The sequence below is a fragment of the Neolamprologus multifasciatus genome, chromosome 7 (genome assembly GCF_963576455.1).
Source record: "Neolamprologus multifasciatus chromosome 7, fNeoMul1.2, whole genome shotgun sequence".
NCBI classification, from domain to species: Eukaryota; Metazoa; Chordata; class Actinopteri; order Cichliformes; family Cichlidae; genus Neolamprologus; species Neolamprologus multifasciatus.
In genome coordinates this window covers 37,765,135-37,778,834 of record NC_140445.1, presented here as the reverse complement: position 1 = coordinate 37,778,834, position 13,700 = coordinate 37,765,135, and the positions used below count along the sequence as shown (strand labels likewise).

The 13,700-nt window shown below is 41.2% G+C and overlaps 1 protein-coding gene across 1 annotated transcript; it reads right to left on the bottom strand.

Annotated features, from left to right (window-relative positions):
• Nucleotides 1-544: 544 nt before the first annotated feature.
• On the bottom strand, nucleotides 545-13,463 carry wdr91 (WD repeat domain 91). The gene is made up of 18 exons (XM_085166172.1): nucleotides 13,180-13,463; nucleotides 10,830-10,966; nucleotides 10,441-10,620; nucleotides 10,155-10,361; nucleotides 9,955-10,038; nucleotides 8,858-8,967; nucleotides 5,931-6,102; nucleotides 4,815-5,006; nucleotides 4,463-4,635; nucleotides 4,302-4,356; nucleotides 4,103-4,198; nucleotides 3,653-3,747; nucleotides 3,113-3,266; nucleotides 2,074-2,182; nucleotides 1,845-1,957; nucleotides 1,612-1,719; nucleotides 1,321-1,410; nucleotides 545-1,208 (listed from the first exon to the last, which is right to left on the bottom strand). Exons 2-18 carry the CDS (start codon nucleotides 10,950-10,952, stop codon nucleotides 1,044-1,046), a joined length of 2,226 nt encoding a protein of 741 aa, XP_085022298.1. The 5' UTR covers nucleotides 10,953-10,966; nucleotides 13,180-13,463; the 3' UTR covers nucleotides 545-1,043.
• Between the last annotated feature and the right edge of the window lie 237 nt (nucleotides 13,464-13,700).

Below are 13,700 nucleotides of genomic sequence, written 5' to 3'. Positions count from 1 at the left end.
CCTAGAAAAAGAATTAATTAAAAGCCCAAAATTACCATGACTTTCATTCCCATGATGACTGTGTGGAAACCCATGACCACAACTGTAAATGTCACATTTCATTACATCTAAACTGAATAAGAGATTAATTAGGCTTCAGTCATATAGGTCACATTTGTAAACACAAACATTTGGAAGCCTGGGAGCGTTTCGGATGTCACTGTGAGTCATTCAGACACCACCTTTTTAAAGTGGTGTTTTTGGTACATGTAGCTAGTTCACCTTGTATATGCCTTTGCCCTCATTATAAAAACAACACTGAAACTAAAAAAAGCCCAAAACAAACAAAATAAAGGAGCTAAAGTGAAAATTTACTGATTGGAAACAAAAAGAAAAGTACAAAACTGTTATGATTCTGTTATTTACACTACACATCTGTAAGAATGAAATCAAACATAATACAGGATAAAAATTATAAACAAATTCAGTGTGCAGTTTCTCTTGTGATGGGTCTTTTTCTTTTACTTTATTACCTTTTTTATTTGATTCTATTATTATTTTATTTATTTGGTTTAGGTTAAGGGAATAAAAACCCAGAGTGGTCCTCCAAATATTTACTTTTGGCTCGTATAAGAAAAACTTGGACGTTTCTTATTCCGATCAATCCAAGTGGCGTCTCTCACTCATCCAGATCATTGCAGTCTAAAGGTCTTAAGATGAAAGCAACTGGACTTCTTGTTTAGGTTCTTGAGGACATTTTAGAAAGGTGTATTCAATTCTCCATGAAACGACTTCAAGTACCTGAAAGAGGTCGAGGTGCTGTTGACTCAAACACTTCAAATGCTGCTGAGTGTCTGTGAGACTGCTGAGGAGTTTTTCTTCTCCCCAAAGGCCTGAAAACACCAACAAATACAGCTTTAACAAAAGAAACGAGCTCTACGGTGGAACCTTCAGTGAGATTTTAATCCTAATTTGATTTAAAAACAGGTTTGTTTGTATCATGAAACATTCCTCGAGTCTTCCTTTCATCTCTGTGTGTCTGTGCAGTTTCGTTAGGTCCCCAGTCAGGACTTCTGTGCTAGAAGCGTGCTCAGTTTGATTTTCCCATCCATGGAGGCTGTCAGGCAGGTGCCGCAGTCCACTGCTGAGCACCAGTCGACGGTCACCACTGGTGCTTTATGCCCCCCCAGTGACAGCACCCTCTCCAGAGCTGACTCCCCACTGGCCAGCTGGAAGAGAGGGGACCAGGAAATTTTTTAAAATACAAAACACATTTAAAGCATTAAAGAATGCTTGCTTACTTACTTACTTACAGACAGACATACATGAAGGTGTACTCACTCTGTATATAAGTCCACCGGAGCTAGAACAGGTTAGGACGTGTTGACCTTCGGAGTCAAACGTGAAGAGTCGACCTCGAGGGACTTGAACCTGAACAGGAATTATATCACCAAGTTAGAAAAAAGCACCCCAAATTGTTCACTTTGGTGATTTTACTTCTTTGAACTATAAAAAATGTTTTCTTATGAACAGAGTTTAATTTACTTTGTAGAATTCAATGTTTTCTACCGAGCTTTGGTCATGAAATCAAATGAAGTGCTGTCTTGAAAATTAACCAGCAGGTCTGCTTACTTGTTTGTAGCCGCTGTACCCCGACAGGACGAAGGGCCCGGTGGCGTCCTGAGGTAAAATCTGCTCCGACTGCTTAACCCCACAGCGATGGATGTTCCACTGGATAAACTGCATGCGCGCGCACACACACACACACACACACACACACACACACACACACACACATTTTCTTGACTTTCCTGAGTAACATAAGGAGAACAGACGGAGCTACACTAGTTCTGGCTTTCACGCACCTTGCCATCTTCTCCGATGCTGAAGACGGTATTTTCATCATAGCTGAACTCCACACTGTAAACTTCCCCATCATGAGCTCTCCAGCTCATCGCGCTCTCATACCGCTGCATATCTACAGAGGACAGAAATGTATTTAACTTACTTGGGCTTTGGTAAGTGACAGCAAAGAGGCCACAGATTAATCCTCTTTGAAAATAATCTTTGGATGAATCGAGTATGAACGCAGACCAAACAGTCTGATGACTCCGTCAGCGGCTCCAGTCACCAGCAGGTTTCCATTGTGATTGAAGGCTGTGCAGTTTATGGCTACTGGTTCTGGCTCCAAAGAGAACTGGAGCTGAAAGACAGAAAGTCAGAACTTTGATTATGCTACAGGCAGGAAATAAAAAGAGCAGTTTAACTAGTTTAACTGAAACTGTCAGGCAACTGAATTGGAGCTCATAGTCAGGCACATAACAGAGGAAAAGTTGAGTTAATACCCAAACCTTTATTGGAAACAGGTTTCAGGTTTGCTAGAGCAGTCAGGTAGCCTGTTTAAAATGTGCAAACACAGTTTAAGCAGCACCTATAGGGCTGAAGTGCCAAAAACTGCAGCTCTAATCATGTCCACTGGGGGCTCACTCTAGCAGTGAATCAGTCCCATAGACCAGGGGTGGCAAACTCCAGTCCTCGAGAGCCAATGTCCTGCAGGTTTTACATAACACCCTGGGTCAACACACCTGAATCAAATGATTAGTTAATTACCGGGCTTCTGGAGAACTTCAAGAAATGTTGGGGAGGTAATTTAGCAATTTAAATCAGCTGTGATGGATCAAGGACACATCTAAAACCTGCAGGACACTGGCTCTCGAGGCCTGGAGTTTGCCACCCCTGCCATAGACTTATTCGGCGTAAAAGGTCCAGCTTTACAGGAGAAATAAATACATTTACAGCCTGCTAAAAAGCAGTTTTGCCCTCTAAAGGTCATAACACTACTGTTTATGAATGTGTTTATACATAAACCATTTTGACCCCCATTGCATCTTAAAATTAAGGGTGTGGCCACTTTGATTGACACATGGTTGCACTCTGAGCTGCTAGCTCCCTGAGGCTTCACGTCAGCTACCTGAACTGGACACCTTGACTCAGTCTGTGCAGTTGGAGTTTATATTGCTCCAGTTTTCTGCTACAGCTGGGGTTTTAAATACACATTCTTTAAACCCAGTGGTTCCTGTTCCTGGTCTTGGACTGATGTGCAGGCATATTAGCTAAATGATCAGTTAACCACCTGCTGTTTGACAGTCTTGGTGTCCCATAGCAGCAGCTGACCAGACACCGTTATGGGAAGTCGAGGAGCAGACTCGCCACTTCCAGATCGACTGTGAGCTGCAGCTGAACAGACGAACGATGAACCGCTGGGGCTGCAGGCTAAAGACAAGATACTGAAAGGCAGAAAAATACATTCTCATATGGAGATGACCTCGACGGTTGAAGACACAGTAAATCTAGTTTATGGACGTAGTTCCATTCAATTTGGTCAAATTATAATGCAATAAAATAAAAGAGCACCGGCCATTTTAGCTCCATCACTATCGTATGGGTTGACATTAATTTTGGCACATAACAACATTACTGATACTGAAACATAACCACATTTGGATCAGATTTTCAGTTTAGCGCTCCATAAAAACTTCTGAGTTCCTGAGCTGCAGCTTTTAGACACTTTTTTTGTCTCATCAAGGAGGCACTTTCATGCAATACAAAGCCAACAAATAGGCAGAAATTGGTCCTAATTATGTTAGTGAGGAGCTCCAGGATGCAGGTTTACCGTGGATGAGCCTCGTCGATGTTCATCTCATAGAGATTCTTCTTGGCTTCCGTATCGTACAACCGTACTGTCCCAACGCCACTGCCTAATAACAACTGATCACACACACATGCAAACACACATTTTACTGTTGGACAGATGTGTTTGGTGTATCAACTAGGTCACAAGCAACCTTGGGGTTTAGGCTTAGGGTTGGGTTTTTGTTTTAACTAGTGCTAAATAGGCAAATATCAAGGAACTAAGAGATTTTACCTTTCAAATTAAGTCTTGTAAATTAATTTTGGCAGTGCAATTGTTCTGTATGCATTGCACTAGAGACAACTGTCTGAAAACAAGTAACGAAATCCTAACCCTAGCCTTAGGTGGATCATTGGTGACCTAGTGCATGGTAAAATGTTACCTTATCAGAATATTTATAAAATCAATGTATCTGAAAGTAAACACTGCTACCAGTCGGTCTGGTTTGGTGGCCCACTCCAGAGACATTAAAGGAGATTTGGACATGATGGTGGCTTTGGTCTGCATGATGGGGTTGAACGACCACACCTGACGGAGTAGGAGGGGCAGAGGAAGAAGTCTTTCATGAGTTTTCCTGTCAGTATATGCCGTTAGAATACCGTAGCTTGAAGACTATGAAATGCAGGTTTACCTTGATGACTCCGTCAACATCCAAGCTAGCGACGCGGCGACCAGAACAGTCAACCCTTGAAAACAAGCGAAGGGCAAAAGAAAGGAAAAAAAACCCGATTAAGGCTGAGTTTTTGTTTTTATCCTTAAAGTGGGGGAATTGTGACAATGTTACAGACAGACCTGCAGTGCATGATGGACGAGTGGTGTTCTCCGTACTCCTCCTGGCTGAGTTTAATGAAGGGAGGTTCCTCTTGGCTTGCACCGCAGCTTCTGCTGTTTGAGGAATCGGTAGGTTCACTTGAGGACTCCATGGGAGGCTCCACCTCCCCCAGCTCCCCTTTCTTCTCTGATGTCTGAAGATAACACATGAAAGGGCTCACCAGACCAAAAAATTATTGTCTTCCGGCATACTAATTCAAAGTGCAGGTTGACCACTCGCAAAACTGTTTGAACATAGCTGACCTTTACCTCCACAGGTAAGGTAAGACTAAGGGCATCGCACTTGTTGCATATCTAAAGGATGCAACTATACCTGTGGTGGTGGTTTGGAGAAAAGCTCCTTCCTCTCCTTCTCATGATCTTGGATTCTTTTGTGTCTCGAATTCTGGTTCCCTGACTGGTTTGTAGACAGCTGGGACTGGGAGCTCACTGGTTCACTGGTTGATGACTGGGTAGATGCTGGCTTCACCTCCTTAACTTGGCCTGCATCTTTAGATTTCACAGTCTAAAAAAGATGGAAATGATTACAACCGCAAATGTAGAAAACTGGAACACCAGTGCAGCTTGCTATTACTCTCTGAGGGAATGATTTTCAAACTTTGTGGTAGAAAATAATTAAAATATCAAATTCATTACCCAATATTTATTTTACTAATGGACACACCCAATGAACCCAATCAAGCCTCGATCCTGAGTCAGTGTGAAGTTTAGTCTGCTGCAGAGTCCTTAACACACATCTCTTATTGGACAGGTTGGTTACCGCCCATTGTATATCATGAATCTTTGCCATTTCCTAACACTAATCTGGGTCCAGATCACATTGGTAGTATAAGCAAAGATGCCTAGGCCTCTCTTACTCCTGACTTCAGCTTTTTTGTATCTTCCCAAGCCAATTAAAAGACTTGACCTCTCTGGTGTGTCCTGGATCTGTGTTGGGAGTCTCCTGTGTGTGCCCGACACACCTCACATAAGAGGTGTCCAAATCTCCCCAACTAAGTTCCAATAGGAACAAGTCTGACTTGTTACTGACAATACAATCCAAGCTCTTACAACAGTTGTACTTGTTGCCAAATAGCCCATAACAACAACCAGATACCCCATACATTTGACTATGTAGACTGCTAGGGCAACATTAGAAACTGGCATCAAAGTCCAACTAGTTGGAGACATTTCTTTATTAGGGTTTGTTAGTCTTTATCATCTTCCTGATGAGATGGTAACTCAGAAGAAGGCATACTGTCCCAAGTACCAAATTTCTAAAGTGAAGGGTCTTTCACTTTCCATATACAATCATCAGCTTTTGAACATAAGATGACCTGTCTCTGACTCAGTAGTTGCAAAAAACCCAATTCTGTTAAATAAACAACCATCCAGTCTGTGAGTCAAGGTCTTTTTTAAATCTGTGAATTTGGCGATTCCTTGTGCTCACCTGATTACTCAGTGGGTCCTTCCTGCCCATTGCTGCCTGGCTTGGTGAGGACCCAGAGATGGCTTGCATTGGTTTCCCTGGGGTACGTCTGCCTTGTGGTAGGAATGTTGAGAAGAAGTTTCTGGTAGGGGTGGTGGCAGTGCTGACAGCTCGCTGGCTCGTCACTAAGTCCCTACAAAGAGAAAAAAAGAAAGGAAGTTTTAAAACAGCATACTACTACACTGAATCCAAGCAAAGAGACCACAGCTATCAGCAAATGCCATTGCCATGAAAGGGTATGAGTTTTGCGACAATTTTTGGATAGTTAGTTAAAGTGAGCACAATAAACACCAGAACCGAAGATGGCTATGCCGACTTGTCTTGATCACATAATTGCCATCTCTTCCTTTGTAAGCACATGATGAACATGCATCTGGCATTTATCCTTTTGCGCTGCTCACTTGTCCAGTTGGGTGAACATTCGTTGGTGGACAGGTGTCCACATGTGTAAACTGACTGGTCTACAGCTATACACGTCCATTTGCAACAAGTAGAGCTGTACTATGTGTGTTCTGACACTTTCTGACAAAAAGTAGCATCAAGGTCTTCAATGATTTGTAGCTCTTTGCCAGCAAGCCTTTCGACCCCATGAGCATCAATAGTTTGTGGGATTTCAATGACCGTGCTGCTGGTTCGCCGGTTGCTGTTCATTGGACTTATAGAGCAGTTCTCACCATGAAGCAACAACACTGTTTGCACAATATCAAAACCAAGGTGTGACAGGCCATTTCTGTCCAGTCTTGCTATGACCTTCCAACAGAGACCTCTATAAATGGACCAATCACTATCAAAGATACTTAGGTCATTAAAACTTGTATATTTTCAGTAAGTAAAAAATAAGGTTAGACTTTTGACTGCCTAAAAAACTTCTTTTTTTCTACCCTGACTACTATGCTTACCAGTTGGTTTTTCAATTTTGAAGATTTTTTCTAATTCTCTTCATAACCGTGCTTGAGATTTTACTGTATTGAGACACAAATCCCCTTGTTTCAGTAAGGGAATCCAACATAAAACTCTGCCAAATCAAAGATGCAGAGCTGTGGTGACCTCTTGTGACAAGGGCACAGACGAAAGTAGCTTTTTTTGAGGGGGGGGGGGGTTGGCCCAAAAACCTATGTGCAGTCTGAGATCCTCAGCCAAAGATGTGTTGCTTCTTCCTGTGAATAGGTGGGAGAAATAGTCTTTGTTGCCAGGGCTCCTTTGCTTCCTGGTAGAGATCTTTATTGGTCCCCAGGCTTCTCAGTTACTCAGAATCAAGTGGGGTATTGTGGCTTTGTTATCAGTGCTCTCGGGTCAAGATCTTTTTGGATCTACTGTATTTTAGTTACTCCAAAAAAGTAGGAAATCAAGTCAGTGCTCCCTGGTAAAAGTCTTCATAAATCCACTTCAGAACCACGAGGATCTGAAGAACGCCCTGGGTTCAAATCCACCATCTGGTTGCAGGCTTTCTGTGCGGAGTTTATATGTTCTTCCAGTATCTGCGTGGGTTTTCTCCAGGAATTCTGGCTTCTTCCTGGAGTCCAAAAACATGCATGGAATTAGGTTAATTGGTAATGCAAAAACCTTAGGTATGAATGTGAGTATGAATTGTTGTCCGTCTCTCTCTGTGTTGGTCCTGGGACAGTCTGGCTGCCTTTCCAGAGTTAACCTCACCTCTTGCCCTATGGCAGCTGGGACAGGCTTTAGCACAGCCACGACCCTGAACTGGATAAGCAGAAGAAAATGAATGGATCCAAGGGCTTCTTGATAGAGGTCTTCTGCAGTCCACTTCAGAACCAAATGGGTCACCATGTGTTTGTTGTCAAGACCATTTTTGTGTATAATACTTGGTGGGTGTGGTTTATCACCATCATGCATTGAATTATTCATTTGAAGAGGAAATAATGAATGTGTAACTGACAAGTCTAACAACACTTACTGCAAAAGTTAGGTTGCCTTATCATCAGCCATCATCAGCCAACTAACCCCTTAGCATCCATTAAAAAAAAAAAGTGTGTTGAGTTTGGGTTTTTTCTGGGTCCATTTCAGATCGGGTCCCACATCCATTCAAGCCCCCTCAACGATCCAGATGAGGAGCTTTAACTAACTTCTTAAAAGATACTTCTGTCAATCACATTTATTTTTTTTTTAGAGTATTTTAAAGTTTATTGGGGAACTGTATTTGCTGGCCCGGTCTATCGATCGCCTGGAAGTTTAACAAAAAAAAAAAAAAAAAAAAAAAAAAAAATGGCTCAATGGAACAATTCATCAGGTGAATTGTTTATTGTGAAACATCAACCGCATTACAGCACACAGTTTAAATACTGCAACAGCATAAATATTTTGGCATTTTTGGCAACAATTCGTTAGCTAAAATATGGTTTTAAATAGTTTTTTATATGAATAAATATAAAATAACTCAGTTTTGTTTGATTTAAAGTGCCTGAATATGAAAATATGAGGTTACGTCATTCATTAAATAAATACTGTCACAAAAAGTGCAATAACCTTAGTTCTCATTTAGGCCTGAACCATGCTAACATCAGTCCATGTTCGTTCTGTGCTTTGTGTTAAAATGTAACTTAAGAAAACAAAATAAAAACAAACGAAACCACAAAGCTGCAATGGATAAAAGTCTTGATTAATATTTTAAGGTTTAAGATGGCTGCCATCTGCAACTCACAGCACAAAACACATTAAGAGTTTCAAAGTGATAAATACAAAAACAATACGCCAGTTTTTCCATAAAAATACTTTGTAATTTTTAAAGCATGGCATTCAATTTAGAAATGAGCTGACTATTGATGGTTAAAAACATCATGATGTTGGCAGTGTTTAAAAATGGACAGAATGGCAGCCATCTTTGCTGTGGTTAGTCATCAGTAAAGACAGTGATGTTAGTCTCTCACAGCTCAGTGTCTCCCAGTCGGTCCATGTTCTGGACGTATGTCGGCAGCTTGTGGTGGATCATCTCATCTCTATCCCTCTGATCCCGGCTCTCCGTCTGCAGGGCGAACAGCTGGCGAAGATACAGCAGACAGGTCAGACGTAACGTCTACCCTGACTACAGCTCAGCATGGAGCACATCACATTTTAAAACTTTGTTTCATGAAAAAACTTTTACACTTAGTCTATGTTTTTAAGTACTAGTGTCCAACTTTTTGTTAGTTCAAAAATGGAATAAACCAATCACATGGCAGCGACTCAGTGCAATTAAGCACGTAGACACGGTCAAGACGACCGGCAGAAGTTCAAACAAAGCATCAGAATCAGGAACAAATGGGATTTAACTGACTCTGAATGTGTGTTTCCCACGCAACCTCTATCTCTAGGGTTTACAGAGAATGGGATGAAGAGTAGAAAATATCCTGAGTGGCTTTTCTCAATAGAAATGTCTTGCTGAGATCAGTGCCTCAGCTACTTCAAGCCGATAGGAAGGTGTGGAATTTATTTTCTAGGCACACTTTTGGCCCTTTAGTAACAACTAAATGCCACAGCCTACCTGAGCATTGCTGTCAACCATTTCTGCAAGCACAATGTAACATTTTACAATGGATGTTTTTGGGACAATTTGATATGTTTCAAATCATCTCAAACTGATTTCTTTAACAGGACAATGAGTTCACTATACTAAATGGCCTCCACAGTCACTTGATATCCACCTAACAGAGGACATCTGTCAAATATTCCATGAAGAATTTAAGTGATTCTGAAGGCAAAAGGGGGTTCAATGGAGTACGGTGTACCTAATAAAGTGGCACAGAGTGGTGGCCAAATCATGGAATTAATACAGTGAGAATTAATAGGATTTGATTTGATTTTAAGAAGTAAACAGAACTTTTGGAAACCCATTGAAATTCATTTTTAAGCTAAATAATGAGACTTAATTTACATGACGGGTGATTAAAAGTAAACGACGGGATCAGTTGTAGCTTTTTTGAACAAATCTACATTTGCATTATTCATGCAAAATAGATTTAATTTAAAATTAAATGCTCTCTCTCACCAGCTGACGGAGCTGTTCGTTCTCCTCCATCAGGCAGGTCATCTTCTGGACTTCAGCATCAAAGCTGAGGAGGACAGGCTGAGGTGGGAAACAAGTTAAGGACTGAAAACTGAATTCCAGCAGATCAGTGCGGCCGCCTCTAAATTGTCAAAGCATGTTGAATATTGAGGCTGGCTGTGTGTTTCAAACTCAAGGATATGCATACACTGGAAGAGCACCGACAGGAAGTTATGCAGTGAAACCAGGAAGGTGTCAGACCACTGGCGGGAGAAGTACTGACAGAAGGCGGGGTTCTGCTCAGGGGAGGAGATAAATGGCAGGATGAACCAATCACGCCACTCAGCCTGACCCTGCAGCTCTGACGCCTGCTTCTGGAAAAACTCCTGAGTCTTCTCCAGGTTTCCTTTCTGTAAGGACGAGATAGATTTTTAAATCTTTGTTTCAGAAACACGCAGCAGGATGTCTGATTTCTCCACGAGGTGATACCTGCACGGTGTTGATGATGTAGTATCTGTACAGGCTGATCCTCAGCTTGTTGACGGTGGATCTGTAAACATCCTCGAGTCTGCTGAACAGACGTTTATCCAGGTAGAGCCAGTATTCCTTCAGACCAGCCAGGTCAAAGCTCTGGACAAACTGCTGCAGCTGATCGATGATTTTATCCACCTGCACAGCACAAAAATAATGAAAAGTTATTCAGTTTCCTTTTTCTGCTAAAAGAAGAAACTTCTTCAAAAACCTGAAATAGCAGCTTTTTTTGTTAACCCTTCACACCATTGCTAGCTCCTTTCTCCAACTTCCAGATGATGTGACTATTTTACTGTGAGGTTGTGAGGAAACAGAAATACATCCAACAACATTTCTGCCAGCCATACCCTGAAGCCTTTCTCCTTGTCGGCTTTTATGTCGTTGTCCAGATGTTTCAGCGTGTTGGTGAAGCCACGGTAGATCAAATACTCCCTCACATGCTCATCTGTCCTTTCCACTGCAGAGCCCATGGTGACCTTTGACCCTACAGGGAACAAGTCAGCGTTTATTATGATTATTCAGTTTGTGTCTACTGTAGTCATTTGGTTCTTTGAAAGTATAAAGACAGAGACATTTAACTTGAGGTTTTAAGATTATTTCTTACATACACATTTATACAAGTATAATATCCAGCACTCTGGCTGTACACAAATAAAGAAGAAGACATAAACACAAGAATTCCAATCAACTTTTTCTTTTAATATTAGCTGACAGACATTCAAACCATTGATCTCACTGGGTAGCTGAGTAATGTGTGGGTAGTGGGTGGTGTGGGCTCATTCATTAAGGCATGAATGAGCTAATGAATGATTGAATGGATGCACATATTTGTTGGTAGTCAATGATCTGACTAAAGCCACAAAGGGCAGTCTCATTTAGCAGTCTGATGGCATGAAGATCAAAGCTTCTCCATATTGTTTCTGTGCTGGCAGCACATAAACAGCACACAGTAGTGACTCTCCAATGGCAGTCAGCTGTTAGGGTGGCTGGAAGAATCTCCCGCGATCCTCTTGGCTCTAGATCTGCATCATCTGAAGTACACATCCTCTTCTCTCAGCTGAATCAACTACTCTCCTGATGGATAAGTGGTCATGCCCAGGGAATGATGCACCCTTCCCAGAAGTGCAGAGATTCCTGAGCGCTCTGAGCAGGAGTTTGAAGTACTTTAATCGCCTGAAGTTGTAGAAGCCTTGATGGGATTTCTTCAGCAGTATGTTACTTGAAGTTATCCACCTTCTCTACCTAGGCCCGATTCATACTGAGAGGGTAGAATAATACTCGGCTGTTTTTTCATGGTCCCCTTGGTTTCCTGAGTTCAGCTCAAAGTTGCTTTCCTTATACCAGGTGAAAGGTGGTTGATTTCATACCAGTGGGCAGATGCATTATTATTTGAGAACAGTCCTGCTCTCAGCACATAATTTTATGGAGCTCCAGTGCTGAGGGTGAGAGGAAGGAACCATTTGTGGCCTGCCAGCCAGCAAGGAAACTAATCATGCACCTGCACAGGGATCTTTTTTTTTTGGAGGGGGTGTCTGGAGGGGGCTATTTCTGGTACATTAGTTTACAACCTCTGCTAATACTGATATATATGTGTGTGTGTGGATACATTTTCTTCAGAATAAAAATCTATAAACATCACTGCATGAAAATGTTTAGAAATAAGGTAGATGAAGAAAGGATTCAGACCACCTTAAAGTTTCCACACATTATTTTAAGCAGACAGAATGTTCTCTTTTTCACCGCTACTCAGTATAAAGTTCCTACACATTTTAGAAGATTAAGTGGACCTATTTTCCTTATTTCTAGTCATCTCGCCACCGAATTTCTGTTTACAGAAGACAGCCAATCAGAAGAGAGGTGGCTTAAAGTAGGAGGAGCTAAACCAGGTTGTTTGAGACAAGTGACATGAAACTGTAGACAGTAAAATTAAAAAAGGATTATTTTGAGCTGTGAAACAGGCAGAGCTACTTGAGTAAATGTATTTAGTTACTGTATGTCAGCGATTATTTAACAGGCTTCAAAACACTGACATCACAATATTAACATGACAATCTAACCCACTTAATGTCACTTTTCTCAACTAAATGATGAAGAAGGTAAGAGGTAATATTGCTCAATTTCTTTTTAAACTTTAGTAGCGTTCACTCCATTAGCAATAATTCCCCTAAAACGCTTCCTCTTCATGTACTGACCGCTAACTTAAAACATAAGATCACCGTTATGCATCCACAGAGGGACGTTGATAGTTATAAAAAAAAAAAAGAAAGTGTACTTTAGATCCTTAAAAGCCTGAAGCAGAATATAAAGTATCATTTTTGTAAATGTTACGGTTTTATTTGGATTTCCTCCACCGCTTTTTGTTGCTAAAAACACTTCGGCCAGACTCTATTTGAAAATCTCTGGTACACACGGTAACTGTAAGGTTAAACTCAGATTCGCAATCCATCCCAGCAAACATCAAACGATGTCAACATTGACTGATTTCAGAAAATGTATTATTGTAAATCTGAAGAGACACAGGAACTGCAGTTAGCTTCATTTTAGCATCAAGTGTGCCACCGGAACAATCGACTGGAACACGTTACAATTACTATTACACAAAATCTCTCACATTAAACAGGCCAAATGCAGGCAGAATTAACATTCATTATGCTATAACATAGTAAGTCATAAAATCACGTCTTAACATTTACGTACCTCGGAGGATAATCCAGATTATTTTAAATGAAGCAAATTTAAGGCGAAGTTTGGCTTGGTCTTTTCTTTGGTTTCAGCACCATGAAAGTGAACCGTCACCACCGAGAAACAGAATTGCGCTTTTTTAGATCCATGAATCTTCAGAGCACAAAACTGCTCTTCCGTCTTATTGTGAAAATTAAATGTTTACAACAACAAAGAGAAAGAAAACTCTCTTCCTGCTCTATTTTTCCTCCTGACAGTCATGTGATGAGCTAACGTATAACGCAGCCGCACACTGCGCGACCTGCGCGCCCTCTATCGGTCAGCACGTCTCAATACACCTGTGCCGGATATACCAGCTGTTACCTGCAAAAATGTTACAAAGAGTGTTGCATTTTTGTGTGTGTTTTCCTCTCTAAATGTTACCCCTTCTAGTAGTTAAAAGTGAACTAGCATTGGTGTACGTGCTGGAGTAAAAAGACAGCTGTTAAAAGTGTTAAAAGCAACTGAAAAATAAAATCACAGTTATTTCGTCTTGT

Bases quoted from the DNA above. Each gene is read 5' to 3' on its own strand.
- wdr91 (XM_085166172.1), bottom strand. From the start codon at position 10,952: ATGGGCTCTGCAGTGGAAAGGACAGATGAGCATGTGAGGGAGTATTTG. The intron at 8,968-9,954 runs GTGAGAGAGAGC...TATCTTCGCCAG, and splicing joins ACGAACAGCTCCGTCAGCTG to CTGTTCGCCCTGCAGACGGA. The intron at 2,183-3,112 runs GTGGTTAACTGA...TCTGTCTTTCAG, and splicing joins CCAAGACTGTCAAACAGCAG to CTCCAGTTCTCTTTGGAGCC.